Source organism: Solea solea, chromosome 8, assembly GCF_958295425.1.
Source record: "Solea solea chromosome 8, fSolSol10.1, whole genome shotgun sequence".
NCBI classification, from domain to species: domain Eukaryota; kingdom Metazoa; phylum Chordata; class Actinopteri; order Pleuronectiformes; family Soleidae; genus Solea; species Solea solea.
The window spans coordinates 14,106,782-14,130,486 of record NC_081141.1 but is presented as its reverse complement, the minus strand read 5'-3'; the positions used below and the strand labels follow the sequence as shown (position 1 = coordinate 14,130,486).

Sequence of the window (23,705 nt, the reverse complement as noted above, 5' to 3'; positions counted from 1 at the left end):
GCGAGCGCAGAGATAAGTGTTGCCCACTGCTCCTGTGCCCGCCTTGTGTGTGTGTTCACCACTGGTGTGTAATGGGGTGGGTTCTACAGATTCAAAATGCAGAGGACAAATTCACTAATCACTAATTGGTGTGTGTGTGTGTGTGCAAAAACTACTCATTCTAAAACTATCACATCTGAGGAGGTTTGGATTTCTCAGTTTACTAATAGCTGTAGCTAAGCTGTATTTACTTTTACTCAAGTGTCATTTGCAAAAACCAAATCTGGCTCTTAAACCAGAAGGAAAATCTCCATCTGAATCAGTGTTTTTTCTTAACTCAAAACAAATTAAAAACAAAAAAAAATAAAAAATAAATCACATAGAGCGAACATGTTTCACTGAGACAGAGTACAGCTTTATTAAAGTCAAACTTCAGGCATGTCTGAACTCTTCAAACTCAACTTCTGAATGAAAAAGGACAGAATCAATATTCTCAAATAAAAAGACAGTCATGTACAAAAAGAGAGAGTCGTCTCAACAGTCACACACATTTAGAAGCAGAATTGTACAAGCAAAAAGAGCACGCCACAGTAACATGATTCTATGCAAGTTCAATGTAAACTATTTACAGGTTCCTCAACAATATGCATTATGCAGTAACACAGGTTGAACAGTAATCAACATGGTATTTTTGTGTTCATCCACGTTTTACTTGAAGCAACACCACGAAGATAGATATGACCCCAGTTAGAGTTACTGTAAGCAATTTTACCACAAGAAAAAGATGATGAGTGCTTATGACGGTGAACGTATTTAGTCCAACGCTATTTCTCCTCTGAGAGCGTGTCATTTAAAAACGTATTGACGTTAGGCAACATTGCACAAAAAAAAAAAGACATCACAATGAACCGAAACACACCCTTTGACATACTAATTATTTTATATAAAAAGAAATCATAGTAATTTGCAAATTCCTGGACACTTTGAAAAAAAACCAAAACAGAACTCTTCATATGTCTTTAAGGGTCACTTAAATGAGAACAAACATGCCGTCTTCTCAAAGAAACAAATGTGGGCACTACCAACCAAACACATACATCAAAAAGTATTTTTAGTGAATGAAATGATGCATGCTGGGACATTTGTATGAGCTGTAATACTGCTGCTGTGTCAGCTGAAAGGGACAGGAATTGACCAATTGGCACAAGGTTAAGATGATCAGTGATCAGTGGGTGTAAGGGGAAAAAAAAGGCTTTTTGGTTTTACAAAATCTCTGTGCAATATAGAAAAGGGTAAAATAAAAAACGAACAAACAAAAAAAGCATTCTGAAGACACAAAGTAGATTAAACCGGTGTGTGGTGTTAGAATCATGCATTTTTTACTGAACAAGTCACCCTAAAAAGAATGCTTTAAGACCAGTTTGTCATAACAACCAATCGGCATTTGTTTTTTTCTGAAGCCACAAACACAAGAGTCAAGGATGCCTGATTATCACATACTTTATGAATCCTATGGAAAAGCACCCCAAAACAAATACACTAATAAATAAAAATATAGAAAATTCAAGTTTCAACTCGCAGACCATGTTGAGTATGCAAATTTTAGCTTAGTATTTTCATGGATTAAAAAAAATGTGACAATTTCCTGGAGTTAGTTAATGATAAAAGAAGTGAGAAAATGTAACATGTTAACGGTTTGCACATTTACAGTCATGTTATTTAATTCGAAACACAGAAAAGGGTGAGGTTCTGGTGTGGTTTACCTTTACCTTTGTCCAATTATATGCCTGTATTTCTGCTTATATTTTGCATAAAAAAGCCCAGGTCACATCAAAATCATGTTGGGCTAATTGTTACTTTACTTTAACATGTGAACGTACAAGATTAATCTATGACAGCATGACTAGTTTTCAGACCAAATGTGTATTTGTGACATGTTGAGACTTGAAGAATATTGAAACACAGTTTGGTTTTACGATGAATATAATATTTCTAATACTTTTGTTTAATTTATCCATTATCCAATATTATTCTCTCTTAAACTGCAGGATAATATAACAGTACTGTGATTTAAGTAAATACAGTTTTTGTCCAAAATGTTGAGAGGTGTTGAGGTGCGGTTTTCAAATGCATGATTTATGTATTAAAAGGCATAATACTTGTTCAAAATAACAGTACATTTATGAACTACCATTAACTACAGTCTTTAAAATAATCATTAAGGTAACATTAAAAATGAACATTGTAACATGCATAAAGAAGGATTAATCACAGGACTGGTATAATAGCAGTAGAATTGATGACATGTACCTAATAAACTGGCAGCATAATTTGTCTAATAATGGATTCAAAGAGACCAGAAACCTTGGCAACGTTTCACCCTGTGGCTCGGGCTTTAAACACCCTCAACACTGGAAGGCTTCAAAAAATAAAAAACACCCTTTTTTTTTAAGGAAAGAAAAAAATTAACAAAACAGCACTAATCAGGGAAGTGACAGGCAAAAATGCTGAGTCATGATTACAGAGAAGCTTCTTCCTATGATGACCATTGAGTCCAGGTTAACACAACACACAAACCGCACTGAAACAAAAACTTTACATTCCAATATTGAGCCGCTTCACGCTGCTTTTTAACACTAGTTACAGTGAATGATGACACCGGCTGATGAGCAGCAGCTGTCACCAAATGTGGAATCATTACACCAAAAAAAAAAAACTTACATGTGCAATGACTTGCTGCAGATATAATGTTTTTTAAAGAGTCTGTTTCACTTACACGGTGGTGAGAGGGAGACAAATCACTGTACTGGTGTTTGGAAAAAGAAATCTGTATAAAATGTGGTGCAATAAATACAAAACAATTTGACAGATGAGTGATTAAAAACACTGTACATAAGTTTTGTACATTATACTGGACTGGACTGTTGCAATACCATGTCTTTATATAAAGCCCAGCCTTGAGGACGTCCTCCAGGTGGAAAGAAGTGTCCCTCGAAGACACGGAGGACTTTTTTGTATGAAGCCAGGCTGGCAGTCATTTCTACATGTGCCCCCAAAAAGAGGAAGAAAACATTTTTTTTTAGGCCACTTTTACGCAAACGAAAAAAAAATAAGAAGACGCCCAGCACTCACCACGTTTCCGATCAAGAGGAAAAAAGTTGAAACACAGTTTAAATTCCGACATTACTACAAGAAGAGGTATCCATTTTTAAACACTTGTCATATGTTCTTATAATATACATTTCTGTATATGACCTAGCTAAATTTTATAGCGACAAGCCGTGTGAAAGTGCTTTTCAGAGAAGTTTGGCAAAATAAAAAAAACCCCAGAGGAATTAAAAGAAGAAAGCATTAAAGCGGTCACAGTACACAGCGTTACTGAAATGGACTGCATCTGGGCAGTAGCTGCTACAGCCAGAATCAAACTTAAGGCCAGTTAACAATACTTTTAAGACAGCACCAGTGATCACAAGCTGGGCTCCTCCATCTACAAAAACAAATAACCAAAACCGTTATCAAAAAGAAAAAAAAATGAGAAGAGAAAGATCTGTGTTGTTTTTTGTTTTGTTTTTAAAAAAAAAGAAAAGAAAAAGCATTTCCTTCTTCCAGGCACAACCAGAGAGGCAAGGCTGCGACCTTTCTGATCTATAAGTACTTTACAATATTATGAGCCAATTATGTACACAATGGCGAGTGAGACTGTCAATATGAAAATCACAAGTACTTCTGTAATGTCATACCATTACACTATATACCATTATAATTCACCTTAATAGGACTATTTTCACAAAGAGGTCTGCGTAATGCTTAACACCTAAACAAACAAACAAACAAACATAATACACCACTCACTGAGATTAAGTGAGAGAATCTGTCTGTAAACATTAACAAACATAGATACTGTATATAATTATATTCATCTATACCCATAAGTATATTAAAATCGTGTTTAAGGAAGTTTGGAATGTAGTGTGGTCCTGAAAAAAAAAAAATTGCACAAAATCAGTCGCTCCCCTCTCCGCCTTTTCTGCAGGGAGAGGAGAAAAATACGAAACGATGACAGACCACATCGGGGAGTGATGGAGGGAGGGAGAGAGAGAGAGAGAGAGAGAGAGAGAGAGAGAGAGAGAGAGAGAGAGAGAGAGAGAGAGAGAGAGAGAGAGAGAGAGAGAGAGAGAGAGAGAGAGAGAGAGAGAGACACAGGGGCTTCCATTAAGCCACCTGTTATTTGAGATGCCGGCCAGCGCTTACAGCAGGTAAACAAGGAGGAGCAGCGTGGTGGAGGAGAGGGTCAGCCTTACATCTCCCTCCACCTCACTCAGTGAGTTCTTCAAAGTGCCGGTAACCGATGTTGTGAAAAACATAGAAAACTTTCGACAGCTGTAAAAGTAAAACAAAGAAGTGTAATGAGGTGGTGGTCTGGGCCCTCGGATGGACGCAGTGGAGCTGTAAAGAGCATTAGTGGTGGCAAGAGAAAAGGGAGATTGGTGCATAATGATGCCTGGTCACTTCCCGTGCCAACACTCCAGTCACTCTGCAGTGTTCGTCGGCGTGTCTCAGCGCTAAATAGCAGCCATCACACTGGTCAAAAAGCACTGTATTCCCTTTAGAAGTGCACTGCTTCTGATCAAAGGTGGACTGGAGGCAGGGAGGCCAACACCAGCGCACTTTACAGGGAATGAGGTATTGAGGGAGCTGCGGAGTCACTCTGCCGCCTGCTGACCCGTTTCTGGCTCCGGCTCCTCTTTGACCCTGACCGGGCTCAGAGCAGAGTGTCGTCCCTGAGTCGAGCTGGAGTTGGAGTCCAGGGGACTGAGGGGGTTGTGACTGGAGCAACAGGGACGGCCCTCCAGGGAGGAGGAAGTAAGTGCACCAGCCTGGTGATCCTGGCAGAATGAGCGAGGGCAGAAATCACAGAACGACGTGGCGGGGGCGCTGCATATACTGCAGTCATGCCACGGACATTCCCAACGTCCTGCAGACAGGAAGAGAGGCGATTATGGAGACATTAGGTGGATCAAAGCAGTGATTCCCTGCTGAGGGCATATCAAGTACAGTACAGTAATAAGTAGGGCTGATGATTTGAGATTTTTCTGCTTGTGTGTTATGTTTCAGTTCAATATTCGCTGTAAATGGATTTAAAACATGACACACCATTTAAAAAAAATGTATTCTAATGCAAAGTCTAGGGCTTAAAGATATAAATAAATGTATAAATTGAATGATTTAAACTGGTAAAGATTATAGATCAATCAAAAATGGAACAATTAATCAAAAAAGTCAACCTTTTTTGATTAATGACTAATGAAAGTCATTTTTTTTTTTAATATAATTTAACTTTAATATTTTAACAATTAATTGTTCAGACCTATTTCATTATTTAAGAACAGTATGATTAAGGTGCATCAACTCAGAGCAAGTAAAACATCAGTAAGATTCTGACCTGTATCTTTACACACAAACATACACACAGGCACGCATGCTCAATTTTTTTTCTCTACCGTATGGCGGCTTTGTAAGGTTGAGACACAGCAGGTGGTACGCTTTCGGGCAGTCCTTCCTGTCGCACATCACCAGCTCTCCTCCTTCTCCACAGCAAAAACAGAAGTACTCGTGTGTGTGTTTACCCTCCAGCCTCAGCTTCCGCTTCTTTGGCTTCAGCTTGGCGTTCCTGGCCTTCTCCTCTTTCTCTAGCACGACGGCACTCTGCAGAGATACAGACCAAGCCAAAAAGGGCTCTTAATAAAACAGAGCTTGCAAAAGCCAGGATTGCTCTTGGGTTGTAGGGAAGTAGGGATGGATTCAGGGTAATGGCAATAACAGAAACTCACCACTGGCTGCACCCCGAGGAATCCAGAGCAGTTGTCTGATCCACAGTGACAGGACGTTCTCCTGTTGCCCACGCAGTGCAGGTTGTAGTTGAACGTCAGCTCTGTGCCTGCAGGAGCACCACAGACAAAGTCCATATGGATCATCTAGCTTGCTTTGAGCCCAAAAGAAGAAACGTAAAACAGTATCCAACATGCACGTGATAAGAGCTTACCAGCCTCAATATCACAGAGGGTAAAGAGTCCAATGCGAACATCTCCGTTTACCGTCCACTTCTGGGTTTCACAGTTTGGGCTGCAGCTGTGATTCATGAACCGTGACGAGTTTCCTTTTGGGCCGGCGTCTATCACACGATCCTGTGAGGCGATACGGATCAAGACAACAGGCTTTTTAGACATGCTTGGTGGAGGTCTCCCCTCAGAACGGTGTTGGTCAGACTCACTGATGTTACCTTGGTGAGCGTGAGCATGTAGAAGTTGGATACGTGGTTTTCATGGGCACGTTTGATTCGCTGCTGGCATTCCTCTGAGTCTATCACCTCTCCCACATACTCTGTCACAAAGTCACCCTGGAGAAAACATAAAACCACCTCGTTTGTACATGGTTATAGGCACCACACAAACACCAATTTATAGTCAGGACATCAGAAAAAAGAAAAAAAAGTTGAATCACATATCATCCATATACCATAAAGATAATCTATAAAGCTTTACTAAGCACACGCAACATGCTGTAAAGAGCGATGCATTAGTAAGGGCTTCACATGTCTGACACTCTGCAATAATCATGTTCACTGTGTGTGTGTCATGTTCTTTTAAGAGAAAAAAAACTTACTTCCCCCTTTGTTCAAATCAGATTCAATTCCACTTCAATACCCATCAGATTTATGAATCAATTCATAACTACATATCCGTCTTACATCGGACTTTCATGTGAACTCAACTGATCTTTAACAGTGCACATAAGCACACCGATACCTTTTCTAGAGGACAACACTCGTCCTCATTGTTGTTTGGCTTTGACTTGATGACAACAAAGCTCAGAAAAACATGTCAGCAAAAGTCCACATGGATTCTAATGTGACCAATCTCACTCATGGACCCATGCTGAAGTGACACAAATCTGATTTGAATACTGACAATCAGAAAAAGTCAAATCTGAGTCACATCAACTGTAAAAACAAATCAGATATGAGTTACTTCAGCCTGACAATCTGAAGGTAAACATAAAAGGGAAATGACAAAACCAATGCGTTGTTAAATGTTTCACAAGGCTACACACAGCTACAACACAACCTTCAAACAAAGCCAATGAAGGTATACAGCAGCCCCTTAAGGCTGAAGTCAAAATCCACCTTGTTGATACTGATTTTAGACTTTAACCAAGGTTAAAACACACCTTCCTGAGAGTCTGGTTAGTTCTGAGGCCCCAGCCGCGGCCTTCTGTCCTCGTCACTTCCGTCTCGGCGTACTGCCGCTTGGAGAAACACTGGTTCTCACAGCTGTCTCCTGCTGGACACACCTGGACAACAACAACAATAACATGAAATCATGCAACTTCATTCAAAAAAATAACCATAGAAAAACAGTAACAATAAGCACACGGACCTGTGGATGACACTCGTACTGCAGCATGCGATTGAGACACTGGGAGTCGAGGCTGCAAGGACGCTCATCTGTTGGTCTGCAGTTGCATCGTGGGATTTCTGACAAGTCAGCAACGTGAACCTGCACTTTCCCCACTGGCTTGTTGGACTGGCAAAAGAAATCACACTCACCTCGTAAGTAAATAGTTTCAGCTTATGAAGTGTTCGGCTCGTGTGTGGTGAGACATCAAAATGATGTTACCTTTATAAATTTGTAAGGTGGAGGTTTGCGAGAGTTGCGTTCTTGCTCTAGAGCCTCTCTGCTTTCCCGCTGTGCCTTAAGCTCCTGAAAACGCCTGGCTGCTTCTTCCAGAGCTAAAACACAACACAAATATTCCAGACATGTATCCTTCCAACTGCTTCAAGAGGGTAAAATCTAAAGAAAGAGAAAACTCTGAAGGAAGTAGTCACCTTTCTTGAAGGTTTTGTTGATGTTGATCTGACCAGTGACAAAGTTCTTATCATTCTCCACGTAAGGGAAGACACGGCCCTGGTTGATCCAGTAGTAATCGTGGGAGCCGAAGAAGAAGACGGGGAAGTCACCGATATCATGGCGAAGGCTCTGGATGTTTGATGGCACCAAGCGGGGATTGCAGATTTCTGCTGGCCACCACCTGCAAGACAACAGGAGTATGTTCATAAAGAAAGGGAAGATGAGATGAAAGTTAGAGAAAGCAAGAATAAACTAAGAAAAAGTAACAGTAAAACGATTCAATGCACAGGAGTGTCCGGCAAATAATGACTTTCTTATCTTTTTCAAAATGTTTGACTAACAAGTTTAGACTTTGTCTAAGGCAACAAAAGCTCGGTCAAAATCAGAGTTCATGCTTATTAAACTGTGACCTTTAACGACCTGCATGTTTGCCAAAATGGAAGCAACGTCACTTTTGTCCACATTGCCACATTTAAATCTCACACTTGCCAGTTAATTATAAACTATGGCGTAAATTACAGGGCATGGCTGTCAGACACCAACATTGCGTGATATTTCCTGAATAGCTGCATCTACAGTATAACATTTGGATCACTGTTCATTTTACGGACGAAAAAGGAAAATGTGTTGCAATTCAAGGATGGTAAGACAAATATTTTTGTCAATATAAATGCTATGAAATGACAAAAAAAACAAAACACATTCATCCCATTTAATCCCCATCATGCGAATGAAAAATCAGTTTCTTCTGACATTTAAATGGGTCACAAATATGTGGTTCAACATTTAGAAAAGCTAATTCAATAAAACAGCCCACATTGTCCCTTTTAGCAAAAGTCACTTAAATAGTAAATTTAGAGTGAGTGAATTATGTATTTTCTGGGGGACTTTTTTTGGCAGCGGATTAATCCATCAGTTGGATAGTGTGAGAGTTACTCACAATAATCCTCAGTGCCTGAGTTCATGTAATGAAGGGAAATGTTTGAGTGAAGAAAACTACAACATCTGGATACATCCACAGAGGAATTTTCCTGGGATGTCTTTGTAAACAGGAAGCATGAAGACTATCATCAGACTCCTTTAAATGTAATCATACCATGAAGTACACAGCACAGCTGCACAACCCTCAGCGGTCTGTGAGCAGTTCACACGGCGTACCTGTAGTTGCCCAGTTTGACCCAGACAATTTGTTTGTAGTGAGGTTTCTTTCCTGCCCTGCAATCACTGCAGGACCATGCGCCGTCCGGCATCTCCATCTCCAAACACTCCGGGTGGAAGGAAGCTGGGCATGAGTCGCAGCACAGCAACTTGCCTCCTACATTTGTATAGATGTACACATGTACGTGTGTGTGTGTGTGTGTGTGTGTGTGTGTGTGTATGTATATAAATATGTGTGTGTGTGCATGCGTTGTGGGAAATGGGTATGCAGAGAGAGGAGGAGGAGTGTATGATTAGGTGATGCACCTTAATCCCTGGACAAACTCTGAATCTTATTTGCAGACAAGCCTGAGAAACATATAAAGACTAAACTGAAGCTGAAGAGGGAATCGTACGATGCAGCAAGTCAGGGTTCTTCAAAATGAAGAGTGACATGAAAATATTTTTCTTTGGAATATGGGGAGCAAAACTTTATTCCAAAGCTACTGTAATAACCGTAGCTTTGGAAATGTGATTCTCTGGAAACGTGATTATCAGGCTGGTAACTTTCACTGCAGCAGCTACAGCCTGTCTGGCAATCAGATTCAGAGCACTGTACCAAGACCAGTCTACGGGAAATACATGCGGCAGCACAGGAACAAACTGAGCCAGCAAGTTAACATCAAATCATGGTTATATTCAGGTAAAATATTGGCAAAAAGCAGGCATGCCTGGAAAGCAAATATTTCCCCATCATACATCCCACACAGACCAGCTTGCATGGAATCATGTACTTTTAGGATATTGTAATTCAGTAAACATTTTTCTTTTTCCTTAAATGAAATGGAATAGTGATAAATGTAACAAGTCTAATGCTGATTGGGATTACATTCCATCCAAGGCAGGTCAAAGCTCAAAACAATGAAGAAAGCCAACATTTGTTTCAAGCTGAACATTTCAATCAAAAATAAAACTAAATTGCAGTAAACCAATCAAAACCAAATCAAGAGTGCGGAAGCAGAGAAACAGTGCACCTCCAGCAGCAATGAGCTCCACAAACCACGGACTGAACCTCAACTAATCCACAGCATCAGCATCAGGGTATCAGACAGCAGTTAGAGAATCAGAAGCTTAATCACCAATTTTTTTTTTCAACAGAGACGTTTCACTCATTTAAAATGAAAATATTAAATGAATGTTTGTTTTGTCTTGTTTATAAACAGGTTTTTTTTTTTTGTTGCAAAGATATATACATATATACCCAGATTGACTGTTCATGCAAAGTACAAAACAATTTCACAATGGGCCTCGTGCAAGAACCACTCACATGAATAGATCTCGTCTAATGTGGCACATACAAGTCATTAAACAAACAAATGATGTAAGGGAACTGTCTTTAATTTGATTAATGAATATAATCATAAATTAATAAATAATTGATTTACTACTAAGAACAAGGCCTGGGATTTTCTTTAATCATACATGAATAGGATGTTACCAGTATCATATGGTTTTCAATAACATCAAAGCCTCTCACCTAATAGTTAAATTCATTCTAAATTTAAAACAAATGCGAGCAAAGTGGTCTGTGTCCAATACTCTCTGTGTGAACATGGTGCTTCAGTTTTGAACTATAAAGGCCATGGCTGCTGACAGTTCTGGAAATATCTTAGTATGTAATCCTTGAGTTTCCAATTCATTCTGACGATTGACATTCGTGCCGACAATGATTCAGTGACCAGGTCAAATTCATCAGCCTGAAGTGAGCAACACGTTTTTTTCCACATCACACATTTTACATGGTCATAGTAGGAAAATTACGGGTGTTTTTAATAACAAAAATTGCTCTAGGTACATTTCAGTTCCCTTTACTGCGTCAATGTTTCCTTCACTTGTGTCTTTCCCTCAAGTTTTCAGCTCTCCAGACAGACAGATTACACTTGGAGCTAATTTTAGAGAAATGAGACATTGTGTTTTCTGAAAATTAATGTCAGCACAACAGAGCAATCTGTCCTCAGCAAAGGAAGGGCTCATGCATTCTCTCTCATGGCTGCTCAGAGAAATACAAGTTTTGGGATGCCATTAAAGATGGAGGATCCAGGTCAAGTGAGCATAAAGGAACAGCCAAATAAGAGAGTTGAAATGTACCATCCCTTCATTTCAAGTGTCCATGTAATCAATGGCAGTGTGACAGTGAGTCAACATGCACAATTAAAAAGGACCATGAAACTGAAGCTGCTTAAATTAATTCCTGTTACTACTGACACCTGTGATTTTCCTGCTGTGACATATCAAAATAGAATTTTCCAGTTTGACAAATGCCCAAAAATGAGAGGTTTGGGGTTTAAACACAAAAATGTTCTTGCATGAGGCGCACTGTTGTTGTTTGTTATTGTGTTAGGGAACTTAGCCGAGGTTATTGTGCGCCACTCTGCATTTACATAAACTGCAGGTTTAACCAGTTAATTAACATTGCACCTCAAGGCTTTGAAATGAAAGAAGCGCACAAAAGGGGAAACTGAATTAGAACGGGAGCAGGCACAACACAAACACAAACCAGTGGGACAATGGAGAAAAAGAAAAACTTTTCAGTTACCTTTCCCAACATTCTTTTTGGTAGCTGACGAAGGAGAGGGAATCATAGGTAATTTCAACTCAGCACGATTTGACTCAGTCAGAAGGTAGTGGGACTTATAGGCATATGAACTTAATATGGTGTCAGTAAGGTCTTGCACTAACAGCCCTACACAAGACACACAGGAAGAGACGGGGGTGAGCCGCAGTCAAACTCGAAATTACCCAAAATTCACAACAAGTGAAACAGGAGAAATAAACACAGGGCCTCTCTATCACTCTCACTCATACACACACACACACACACACACACACACACACACACACACATGCACACACATAGTTACCACACAAGAAAGTAACAAGTAAAAAAGGTTGTGCCAACACAAAGAGGCCAAACAGTGCACTCAACTTAGAGTGTAAGTGACAAACATCAAATCAAAAATGGCCGAGAGCCTTTAAAATAAAGGACAAATGATGTGTTTTCTCACTCATCACCATCCAGGGCTTTTAAGTGGAGTGCAGTGTAACAGCCTGGATCATTCAGTATTAGTAGTGTGATGGAAAACAAAGATTACATTTCACAGCACTGCCATTCATGAGCAACAATGCAAACACGAAACATGTAATATTAAAAAGGTAAAATATCCACACATGAAATGTTCAAAGTGTGCATGGGAGGTTTGCACTATTGAGAGATTAGAGCAATTGGTAAGGTTTCAAAAAAGGTTATACTCCAAAAAAGATGAAAAACCTGAGATAATTAAATGTATTGAGTAAGAAAAACCTAGTGTACAGGAGTCGGATGACATTGGAAGAAAGCGCGGTCTCTTTTCATTTAATATTGTTTTGAATGTGGGGTGTAAAATTTTACATCCAAGCTCTAATAACCCTAACGACCTTTTCGAATTGTATGCACAAATAGGATCCAACATAGGGCACTTGGTTTCCTACCATATCATATGACGGTGACTGTGCACATGAGGGACCTGAGCAAATTCAGTGACTTTGGCAAAGGCAGCCGCAGCAGCAACAGCACCCTGGAGATGCAAGCCTACATGAGGGAGACTCCTCTCTCTGCAGACAGCAAGCTGCTGCCTGGTGGCTTTTGGCTCCTAAAGATCTGTGTGTGCCAGGGACATCTGGCACACAGGATGTCATCACAATGTCATCCGTGGGTAATAATGTAAATAAAAAGAGAGCTGCACTTTCCTTGACTACCTACGTAACATTACTAAATTTTAGATAAAAACTCAGCGAGTGTTTATTCCACCCTTCTCTACTGAGTGGTGTTATAAATACTCTAATGCTAGCAGTACTTCTCATAAAGTAACAATTATTAAAACTGTTAATGAAGTAATGTTTGTGGGGAGCAGTGACGGTGGCGAGGGTTATTCAAACGCATTACGGGTCATTATAAATTTGTTCAAACTTGATTTTGACAGCCCTATGTGGTGACATTGAGAACTTCTGCATTAGCCTGCTGCGTTTGGTCAGGGTCACTGCTGAATCTCAGCGGTCAGAGAGAAAGGAGTTTAGAGTGTACAGTTGTGAGAGCTTACCTCTAGCGCACAGGAAGCACCAGCCCACATTGACAGGAGAGGCGAGGAGGCCGTTCTTCTTGGTGCTGCCGTGGCTGCTGCAGATCATGATGTGATGGGTGAGGACGACACTACCCGCTGCCACGCAGCTGTCTCCAGTGTGATAGGCCGACGGACAACGGATGCAACGCATCAGGCGACCTTGATGTGACGCAGAGAAAAAAAAAATACTGTGAACAACCGGTACAATTTTTTTTTCTGTGCTCATGTAGCTGTGATACCTTACAGCACACATAGAAAAGAATCACTTAAGTGAATTAGGTCAAATTCCTTTAAGAGGCCCTGCTGTAATTACAGGAAGTCTGCAGGAAGTCTTCTTTAATCTTGGTTCCCTCTAGAAAAACTAACTTCTTAGATATTCTTACAGCCCCTGAACTTATCATTTTAGTTTCTTTCCCAAAGCTTTTCATCAATAACATCACCTAATAGTCAAACAGTTCCTACACACACTGCTGATGTAGCACTGGCTCACTGCCCTACAGCTTCTAATGCAAACAAACAGAATTTTACCTTTACTGGCTCGTTGCAGGTCTCTCTCCAAGCAGCAGGTAGCACAGCTATGTTGAGGGCAGCAGAAGCCTCCGCCTGGACTGCTGGTGGTGCCGGGGAGATTTTGGACACAATCCTCATGATAGTAACAACCGCATCCCAAGACAGAGCAGCGTGTCACCTCCTGGCCAACTGTTTTACAGCTAAAACATGGATGATCTCCTAGAAAAACAATGGCAGAGACACCGTTTGATTGACTGATTAATCCATATTTCTTCATTTCAGTGAATTTTCAATAGCTAAAAATATATATATAAAAACAATCTGAATTCTCATTGGTATACCGAAAAGGAAGCTAAAGCTTATTTACAAATACCCCTCATACACACAAATCTGACGATGAAGCGGTGGTTGATCTGCTTTGTTTCACTCACCATTCCTACATTCCAAACATGTGAATTTGCCTTCAGGTTGGGACGTCAGACCAAGACACTCCAGGTGAAACTGTCTGTTGCAATCACCTTCGCAAACCACCAAACCTTCTCCATAGACCTCGCAGATCTACTCACAAACACAAAAAAAAATAACTCAACAACAAGAGCTTTGAAAAAAATACCCTGGAGCAAGTAGACAAATTAATATAATTATATACAGCTCTGACCTGGCAGACGGTGTCTCTCTTGTCAGTGGTGCTATCCTGACGAGATAAGCCAGAATCCACAGACTGAGTATCGGAAGCATCTGCATCTGCTGCTGCTGGACTGTCAAGACTCTTCCCGAACAAACCCTGTGATGTCAAGAAAGAGTACATTTTGGTGGTTGAAGAAAATCCAGGTTAGACCTTGTCAGCAGATGGTTGAAAATGGTAGGTAGAGGTAAACTAATAAGCCAGTAGGCTGATATTTGCCATTATTTGGCCTATGGTGACATTTTCAGGTGTCTTTTTCCAAACCAATAGCAAATAACTGACAAAATAAAAGCCAGGCAAAGTAAAACATAATGGATGGGTGTTTCTGTAGATGTTGTCTACCTGTGGATCATTGAGACCTCTGGAGTCAGAATCAGAAGTGTCTCTGTACTGAGATGAAGCCATTTCCACATCTGTTGACGCCCTGCTTCGCTTCTTCAGAGGCTTGCAGGCATCTGAGATCTCACTGGCACCTAGAGAATGACCACAGCAGGACAGCAAAAAAAATATAATTGATGACTGTATTTTTTAGAGGTATACAGGTTTCCCACCATTGAGGTTTACAGGCATGAAAAGAGGTAGGACAACCTACCTTTCTGTGAGCCAGTCCTCGGTGTAGTTTCAGGAGCCAACTCTGCCTGTAAGCAGATTAAACATGGAAGTTTCCGTTACAGTGTTCGGTGGTCATTCTTCATTCCATACTTATATTATATCATATTATTTCATAAAATAACAAAGCCACCTCAAGACCAAGTGCACGTTTTTGAAATGAGTGGATAAAGAAATAGAGGGTTTCCCTGACAACTGACCTGATGATCCTGTAAATCTTCTCTCACATCAGTTACATTTGTAAATTCACAAACCTGTTCCCACATCTCATTCTGTTTTCATTTTTACTCATGTTAATATAATTTTTTTGGTATATATTTTTATAGATGAAAAAAGAACATTGAATGCAGTGCTACTTTGGAGGACTGTTACCTGTTCCTTTTTGGTTTTCTTCTTAGGGACAGGCTCACTGCCTCTCTCTGACTCAGACCTGCTCCTGACTGACCGCCGCTGCAGCTTCCTCTCCTGAGAACCTGAATCACATGAAAATGTAGAGATTGATCTCTCATGAACTTTGCAGTGTCCTTCTACTCATCATATAGTTATCATGTCTGTATTTTACCAACCTTGTGGACTACTGTGGTGTGACCCAGGAGACGACGGCTGCTGCATTCCACCCTCCTCACTCATACGGCTAGCAGGTGAGCCTCTCCTCTCTTCCCCTTCTTCCTCCCCTTCATCTCCATCTCCATCTCCATCTGCATCTGCATCTGCATCTCCATCTCCATCTCCATCTGCATCTCCATCTCCATCTCCATCTGCATCTGCATCTCCATCTGCATCTACATCTGCATCTGCATCTGCATCTGCATCTCCATCTCCATCTGCATCTGCATCTGCATCTCCATCATCATCCTCCCCTGGACTGGGCTCAGGTTTAGCTCTGCTGTCCTGCTGAGAGCATTAACATGTGAACCTCACCTTACAGGAAAAAATTGTCGCATGCACATTCATTTGTAACACCAACCTCAGGAGAGCAGTATCCCAAGTCGGGCTGTCTGGCCTCTCTTTCCACTCTCTCCTCCTTCTCTTCTTCTTTGTCTTTTTTAGGAGATGGAAGTGCTTTTTTCTGTAAGAGAGGCCAGTCACATTTTGTTATCTCCACATTCAGCCTCTTCATGGTAATGGAGAGAGGCAGCAGCTTTCTGGCAGCTGCTGTTTTCCAGGCCCTAACTGGTGGTGGAGAGTCCTGCTGTGCGTCATGACTAGAGTTTTGCTTAGGTGAGCTGGTCTTACGCTGGTCCTCCCTCAAGTTCTTCTCCTCATTTGAGGTATGGGAGTTTGTGTTGTCATCTGTGTTTGAAACACTACACTGTCTGCGTGGTAGCTGTCTTCGTGGTGGCTGCTCTCTCTCTGGTGACTTCACTCCTCCATCTTCCTTCTTACTGACTGAGCCACTGGAGCGACGGTTTCGTTTCTCAAGTCTGATGGCGGGTTTCTTGATGGGCGGGCCTTCAACGGGGTCAGGGTCAACGTAGATGAAGGTATAGTTGTCAATTCGCTCCTGTCGCGTCATCACCAAGGCATCCTCAGCATGGCCCACACCCACCTCCCATTGAGTCCGCTCCCGCTGAGGGATGGGCTTCAGAAGCTTGAGAAGAAAATATTGGAAGATTACAATAAAAACTGAAAAGTAAAAATGCTTAGAAACTGCCTTCAAGTTCAAATAAGGTTAAGATTTTGGGATTGTAATCCTAAAGATGAAAACCAAGAGGCAGCACTGAAATGCAGCACTCAAATTATGTTTTTATAATGATTCCTAAAATCATATCTCTGATGCACATTTGTGGCCTTTGGCTAAATAAATAAGAAAATGTTTTAAATAACAAATGAAGACACAAGCCAAAAGTCATAGAATGCCTTAAATTAGCAAAATATCATGTCAAAGCGTCTTTCTAAAACTACACTGATAGGTAAAGGAGCTAATATGGTTATTATTCCTTAAGATCTGCATCAGTGTCAGATCAGATATTTTTCTATAGCAATTATACAAAAGGTTACCCTCTATTCCTTACTCTTTATTTCCCTGCTTACATTTTAAACAAACAAAGGCAAGCCTGGCTTTTGTATTACTGTAAGATAATTACAATTTAATGACTATTCCTCTGAAAAATGACAAAAATATCTCGTATTCATGTGTACATACTTTACTTTTCTCGACAGGGTTTGTAGCCTTGCGCAGAGTTTCAGCCTGAAGATCATCAAATTGTGGCCTCCCTTGGTAAATGACAATCCTCTTCTCGTGGATCCATGCTCGCTCAGCGACACTGCCAAAAAACTGGACGTGATACTCCCTGTGACCTGCACAGGAACAGAGAAAGTAAGCCAAACAAGGTTTAGTATTTATGCTTGAACATACCTATAGAATGGTCAAGGAGTCAGAGAGTTGAGACTTGAATAAATGTGTTTCATTACCCCTGGTGTTGATGCGAGTGTGGACCTTCATCTGTGGGTCAGAGGAGACCATGCAGGGCCACCAGGGATAGGTGCCCACCTTGGACCAAACCAGATCTCCAATCACAAACTCCTTGCAGAAGCCCGTCTCTTGGATTACTGATTGATGATGGACCTTCGGAACCTAAACGTAGACATTAATAAATCCCTTCCTAATAATAGCTAGATTTAAAGCAATTATAAAAATTAGTTCACAAAATACTCATTAGATGGTGGAAAAATACGTGTCACCACAAAGGAAAAACAAGGTGCAACTTGATGTCGTAAATTAAGAAGGCCAAAATCGCCTGCTGTATCTGCTGTATCGGTTTCTGCTATTTTTCCAGAGCAGTGAACTGTTCTACTACTGTTGCGTATTGCATACTGTTGTGTATCAATCTGCCAACTTTTCCTCCTCGCTCAAGTGGAAAAACTTAAGTTTTGTATATTTCTATTAAGGCGTTCAAATTAAAAATGGGCATAAAAACAGCCTAAAAGAAACCCACCTGATGTCAACAGTATGTTTTCTAAAGAAGAAAAACTGAAAAAGTTGCATGATTACCTTTGGTGTCTTTGGTTCAGTTTTGGTAACTGTCTTCTGAGGCTTCTCTGTCTTGACTGGGGGTGTTTCTCGTAGCTGGGGCTGGATGTGGGTGTCCTCTGTCTCGCTTGTAGTACCCGCTTGTGCTTGGCTCTTGTCCAGATTCTGTTCCTGGACTTGCGGCTGCAGCCTTGCACTCTTTTTCCTTTTCTCCTTCTTCCTCTCATGTCTGCGCTGCATCTGAGCTGCCTCCTTTTTCTGAGACTCCTTCTTGAGATAAGAAAATGAAAATTGAAAACTATACAGAGGATCAGTTTTGTTGTTGTGGTTGTTGTTTGTTTCTTTAAAGTCAACTTATAACAGATCCACTTAAGTGCAGTTAGAAAGAGGTTTAAATGCAAACCAGTATGCATTCCTGGTTTTGATCAAATCTGGATAATCACCACATGCATGCACACATTACCTGCAGCTCTTGCAGTAGATCTCCACACAGCGCAGATTCAAACAGCTCTTTTCCGTTCTGGTACGTCTTTATGATCTTTAACTTGATCTCTGGAGAGCTGGTTTTCTTCAGCACCCCACCTGGGGTGTTAGACGATTCGTGGGAGGGTTGAGAAGAGGGGGTACTGTCCACAAGTGAAGGGGGTGGAGTGGAGGAAGGCAGGTGTAAAGGAGGAGGAGGGGGAAGAGTGTGGGTCATGATGTGAGGTGTCTGGGAGAGGTGGTGCTGGGGGGGCAGTGGCGGTGGGGAACTCTGTGGGTGCGGGTGGGTTTGTATGTGAGGTGGGTTTGAGTGGAAGTGTTGCACGTGGTGATGGTGATGGGGGTGATGGTGGAGGTGGTGGAGGTGTGGGTGATGTGTGGGCAACGGGGGAGACACAGGAGACAAAGGTCTCTCCTGCAGACCTGGGCCTCTCAGGACCGTCCCTTCCCCCGGCATGAGACCATGCTCACTGTAGCTGCGTATTGCCCCGTAGCCGTTAGCTGAGCCGTTGGGAAACTGCGAGTACATGGAGAACTTGGCCTGTGGCTCGTATATGCCCAGACCTGGCGGGAAGCCATTGGAGACCTGCTGCATGTCCTCCGAGGCTGACGGCGGGTAGAACTCATCCAGTGCAGCATCGTAGGAGGGACCACCATCCTCGCCCGGGTCACTGCCGGTGTCGCAGGTGCCTTCCTGTCTGATATTGGCTGAGTCAATGAGCTGAGGGGGTTGCTGAATTGTATTTCCCATGATCCCTTGCATGAAAGAGAAGGAGAAATCCATTGTTGGGCTCCTGCATCCTTAACTGTCTTTTTCTTTGACTGGACCTGTTAACAGTGAGATAATTACATAAGACAAAAGTACAGTGAAACTTTGGTCAGGGTAATGTATTCTCTATGAAAAAATATCATAACATGGCACACAAGTTTGTCATTCAAAAATCACATTGTACTCTACGCATGACCCTTTTAGGCCACAAATGGACCAACAGTACCTGTCACTCTGCATGATGCATTCCTTCATCATATATAATCTATCATTATTTTCATTTAAATAGCAATTAGGTAAAGGATATACCGACAACTAAACATGGCAGCTTCAGACACCTAACACTGCTCCGACTCTCGGAGATGATCCTACCTCTGGTTTCCACATTGTCAGTTGATAAAATGTACTGTCAATGGGAATTTGAGTTTTTTTTTTATTTTTATTTATACCCGCCTGGGATGTTTGGTGCACCTTTTGTCAGACTACATAAACACATACATATTGCATTCAAAAAATATAAACAAATAATAAATACATTTTCTTCTGATGTTGTGTATTAGCAGTGAATATTTTCTAAACAAATTTGTGTGGCAAACAAAAGAACTGCCAGGGCTCTGGAGCATTATCACACTTTTCCTGGCAGATGCTTTACAAAATTATAAGAAACTGTAAAACATGCAGCACTTTCCTGAGAGTACAGCTCCAGTCAAATCTAACCTCCATTCATAATAAACTCAGAGATGCACTGAATCATCTCTGTTGACCTTTTTGACTGTCATTCACTAACACAGACACTGACCTGGGCTGTGTAAATTAATTAATTGAATAATTTGTTAAATGTGGTGCTTTTTACTGAATGGTAGTTTTATGGTGTGAATTGGAGAAATACTTATAGAACAGCTCTCATGAAAATGTATTTGTGTTGCTGCCACAGAAATACATCAAACATTAACAAACACAAAAAATACCATCAGCCAAATTGTTATTTCAAATACCTGTGTCAGTATGGACCCAGATTTTCATGATTGCAAAAAACAATTAGTTGACTGATTGAACCAATTATCACTTCAGAAAAAAAAAATCCTGGTTTCTGCCCATCAAATGTGTGCACCTTTAATTGGAGAGACAACACATATAATTATAGAACTGATAATAAAATAGATTTTAGTCAGATATATACATATAAATAAAATCGTTGGTCAAATTCCAATAAGGACATGGAGGTGTCCAAATGAGTTAGATACGAGTAAGTGGACATAGTTGCCCTAACTCATAATTACGACAGTAAGTGGACATATATGGTCAAACTTAAGGAAACAGGACAAATCCTCAGCCAACAGCTTAAACCTTTGACTGAGAAGTTCTACATACTCCAGCCTGCATGACAGCCATTAATCAATTGTGTGGTGCCTCTTTTTTGTCAAAGGAGCTGGAGATCATTTAGTGTTTTTCTTTATTTCATCAACACAAACACATGGCATCCAAAGCAAAAACAAGCCACTGGTGGCTGCTTAGCTTTCCCCCACTTACATCAGACACATTTGATAGGAATTTTGATACGATTTTGAATCAATGTGGTTTAAAAGGTGGAGGCTTGCGTGTTCAGTCAAAGGACTAACCCACCGACAGTGATTTCATTTGTGTTCACTCAGGATACATAACGGTGATGTAAACATCCATAAAGTAACATCTAATGGTCGGCACACGCCTACAATCCACTCGTGGGTTTATTTTTGGGATCATATGTGGTGTCAAACACTACGACACCTCGTTAAAACTGAGTCGATATGTTTAAAAATGACTGCGCACACCATGGAAATGTTTCATGAATGATCTGATAGCTTTCTGTCTGCAATGTTAGCCTTAAGCTACCTGACATCAAAAAAGGGGGGACTGTGTTGAAAATAGGTGAATCGTTTCCAACCGTTGGACAACAAACGCGCAAATATGACACGAATCCGTGTCTTTTGGTGCGCGTGCACACCCGTCTGCCCTCATTGTTGCTCAATTTGTGCTATTTTTTGTGCACATGGAACGAGATGAAAGGAGGGGGAAGCTAATGCTGGCTAGGCTAACGTTCATTTGCCAATATGGCTGCCTTTGCCCCTTTAAATCAAATTGTCTAGCGTGATGATTATACATCCATCACTGACGGGTTTGAGGAGAAAATGTGCCTGAAAACAAGCGACCAAACACGGCCAGCGATGGTGGGAAGAGGCGACAACATGTATCGACAGCAGCCGAGGCAAACACGCTTATCGCTAAAGAAGAGCAGGGAGAGAGAGGGGGAGCGAAGGAGCAACACAGATATTGATGCCGAGTCGAGAGATGCAGGGAAATTTTAACAGAAAAAATGTCAGTACCTTCAGCGTGTCCCATTCTAAACACATACACCAGCCAGCAACCTTTCCTCGTTTAATCTGCGGGGGAATAAAAATCGGGAAAACAAAAAAAAAACAATCCTGTAATAGTGATAAAGCGCAGGCCTTTCCTTGTCGGTTTAACGCAATTCTCGAACACAGAGAGAAGGAGGGGGTGTTACGCTATCTGGTCGCTGCCCAATCCCAAAGCTTGACTCTTCCTCAGTGTAGATACACTATTCTGCTGTGCATTTTGGTGAAGAGAAACCTGCTTAAAACACATACTGTGTAGATATATGTCCATTTCCCAGCCTCCCCTCTGCGTGCACTCTATAATAATATCAATAACCATAGTATCTTCCTGTTAATTAAAGCATCCTGGGTCGGTTCCTGGTCTACGGGCCTCTGCAGCTCAGTCGGCGCCAAATCTCACAGATCCAGACTGGACTGGCCTGAGGAAGAGAGTAATAGGTCACGTCAGATATCAGTGTACTTTAGTAACGAGGGATGTGGGTTATAAAAACGGTGGGGGTCAAATGTTAGAGCCAGATTTTATTTTACGAGAGAGAGAGAGAGAGAGAGAGAGGGAGAGAGAGAGAGAGAGAGAGAGAGAGAGAGAGAGGGAGACGCCCACTTTAAAAAGAAAGAAGGAAATTAATGTGGTGATGGAGGAGGATAAAACCCAACAACAGCCACAAAGGGGATTTTTAATTCAGCCATAATGAATACAAGCTGTGAACACTATTCATTAAGTATTGTTCCATTATAACTATTACCACCCCTGATCACCAGGGGGCCCCAGTAGTGTGTGGAGAACATTTTAACATATTAAAGAAATCTAGATATATCTATTGTGTTGAGCTTAAGTTATTTTTGTTTCAGCACATTTGAATATCTGTTGTACCAAAGTCATTCAATTTCAGTATCACCACACTGAGTACTTCACTTTGAAAACAAAAGTGCAAATTAATGCCAGGCCAAGGTAAAACTGGTGACAACGGTTTGGTGTAAATAATACAACTATAATTAATGCAATTAATAGTGTTACATTTGTGTCAATAATTATGCTTTTCCAGAGTCATGAGCGTGACGTCCGACACATGAATCAAACCGAACAAGGCCGTACTGTAGATCAAAAACATTGGATCTACATTTAGCAAAGAGAGGAGTCTGGTGTGTTTAGTGATAGCCGGCCTCGTTGGCGCAGTTAGGCAGCGCGTCAGTCTCATAATCTGAAGGTCGTGAGTTCGAGCCTCACACGGGGCATGTGTTTTGGACAGCCTGTGGCCAGGTGTAAATGGAACTTGGCTTGTAACCGGAAGGTCGCCGGTTCAAGTCCCCACCAGGTCGAAAGGGCTGGGGTACCCAACCCCCATTGCTCCTCGGGTGCTACTCAGTGTGGCAGCCTACTGCTCCTAATTCTAGGATGGGTCAAAATGCAGAGAATAATTTCCCTAAGGGGATTAATAAAATTTAAAAAAATATATCTCGGGTTCAGTGTCAGAGTCTGTGCTCTGGTCGTACGGGAAGTACGTAACACATTTTTTTGATTAACTGAATCATTAGAATCAGTCAATACACTGAAAAGAACTGCGTTACTAGTCACTAGTTTTTGTCATGTACAGTATAAAACAATGTCACTGCGGTTTTGAGAAGCCATGCTGTGACGACCCTGCCCACGTTGAGGAGGTACTATATTAATGGAAAACAATGTGTCTGATACCCAAACCGCGTAGATTCGAGCCGTGCCGAGCAAGTGGTTCGAGAACTGTAGAGTGGAAAAGCACCATAATAGTCAAGCACCAGCTACTCCCAGGTTAGGGCCCCATAAAGATTTGGTCCAACCTTGACACCTACCACTACTGTTTCTACTTAGCACTGCTACTACTTTAATTACTTACTTAAAAAATCAATTGAAAAAATAACATTACAGTAACAAATCTATTACTATGTCCATATTTATTTATTCAATAACATACATTCATGCATATGTTTAACAAGCTTTCTTGACACATTTCTACAAAAGTGATTTAAAAAAATAACTGTTGTCTTGCAGAAATGACAATTAAATATAGTAGTGCATGACATTTAAATATTAATGAATGGCCAAATGAGTTCACACAATGCTGATTGAG

The 23,705-nt window shown here is 41.1% G+C and overlaps 1 protein-coding gene and 1 non-coding gene across 7 annotated transcripts; one reads left to right on the top strand and one right to left on the bottom strand.

Moving 5' to 3' along the window:
- Window positions 1-372: 372 nt before the first annotated feature.
- nsd3 (nuclear receptor binding SET domain protein 3) lies at window positions 373-22,017 on the bottom strand. 6 transcript variants are annotated; one of them, XM_058635445.1, is made up of 25 exons: window positions 21,574-22,017; window positions 18,422-19,269; window positions 17,980-18,228; window positions 17,400-17,562; window positions 17,131-17,285; window positions 15,952-16,575; window positions 15,551-15,878; window positions 15,357-15,457; window positions 14,968-15,013; window positions 14,718-14,848; window positions 14,349-14,474; window positions 14,122-14,248; window positions 13,709-13,909; window positions 13,160-13,339; window positions 11,620-11,766; window positions 9,045-9,201; window positions 7,865-8,067; window positions 7,656-7,768; window positions 7,416-7,562; window positions 7,207-7,329; window positions 6,260-6,376; window positions 6,023-6,164; window positions 5,811-5,917; window positions 5,607-5,685; window positions 373-4,954 (listed from the first exon to the last, which is right to left on the bottom strand). In XM_058635445.1, exons 2-25 carry the CDS (start codon window positions 19,223-19,225, stop codon window positions 4,683-4,685), a joined length of 4,842 nt encoding a protein of 1,613 aa, XP_058491428.1. In that variant the 5' UTR covers window positions 19,226-19,269; window positions 21,574-22,017; the 3' UTR covers window positions 373-4,682. The 6 variants fall into 6 exon arrangements, with proteins under 6 accessions (XP_058491428.1, XP_058491423.1, XP_058491427.1 ...); XM_058635440.1 differs by having other exon boundaries at window positions 5,481-5,685; window positions 21,574-22,015; XM_058635444.1 differs by having other exon boundaries at window positions 5,481-5,685; window positions 11,620-11,643; window positions 21,574-22,015.
- A 745-nt stretch (window positions 22,018-22,762) lies between these two features.
- On the top strand, window positions 22,763-22,836 carry trnam-cau (transfer RNA methionine (anticodon CAU)). Its single transcript has one exon. It is a non-coding gene; the product is annotated as a tRNA-Met (tRNA).
- The last annotated feature ends 869 nt before the right edge of the window (window positions 22,837-23,705 follow it).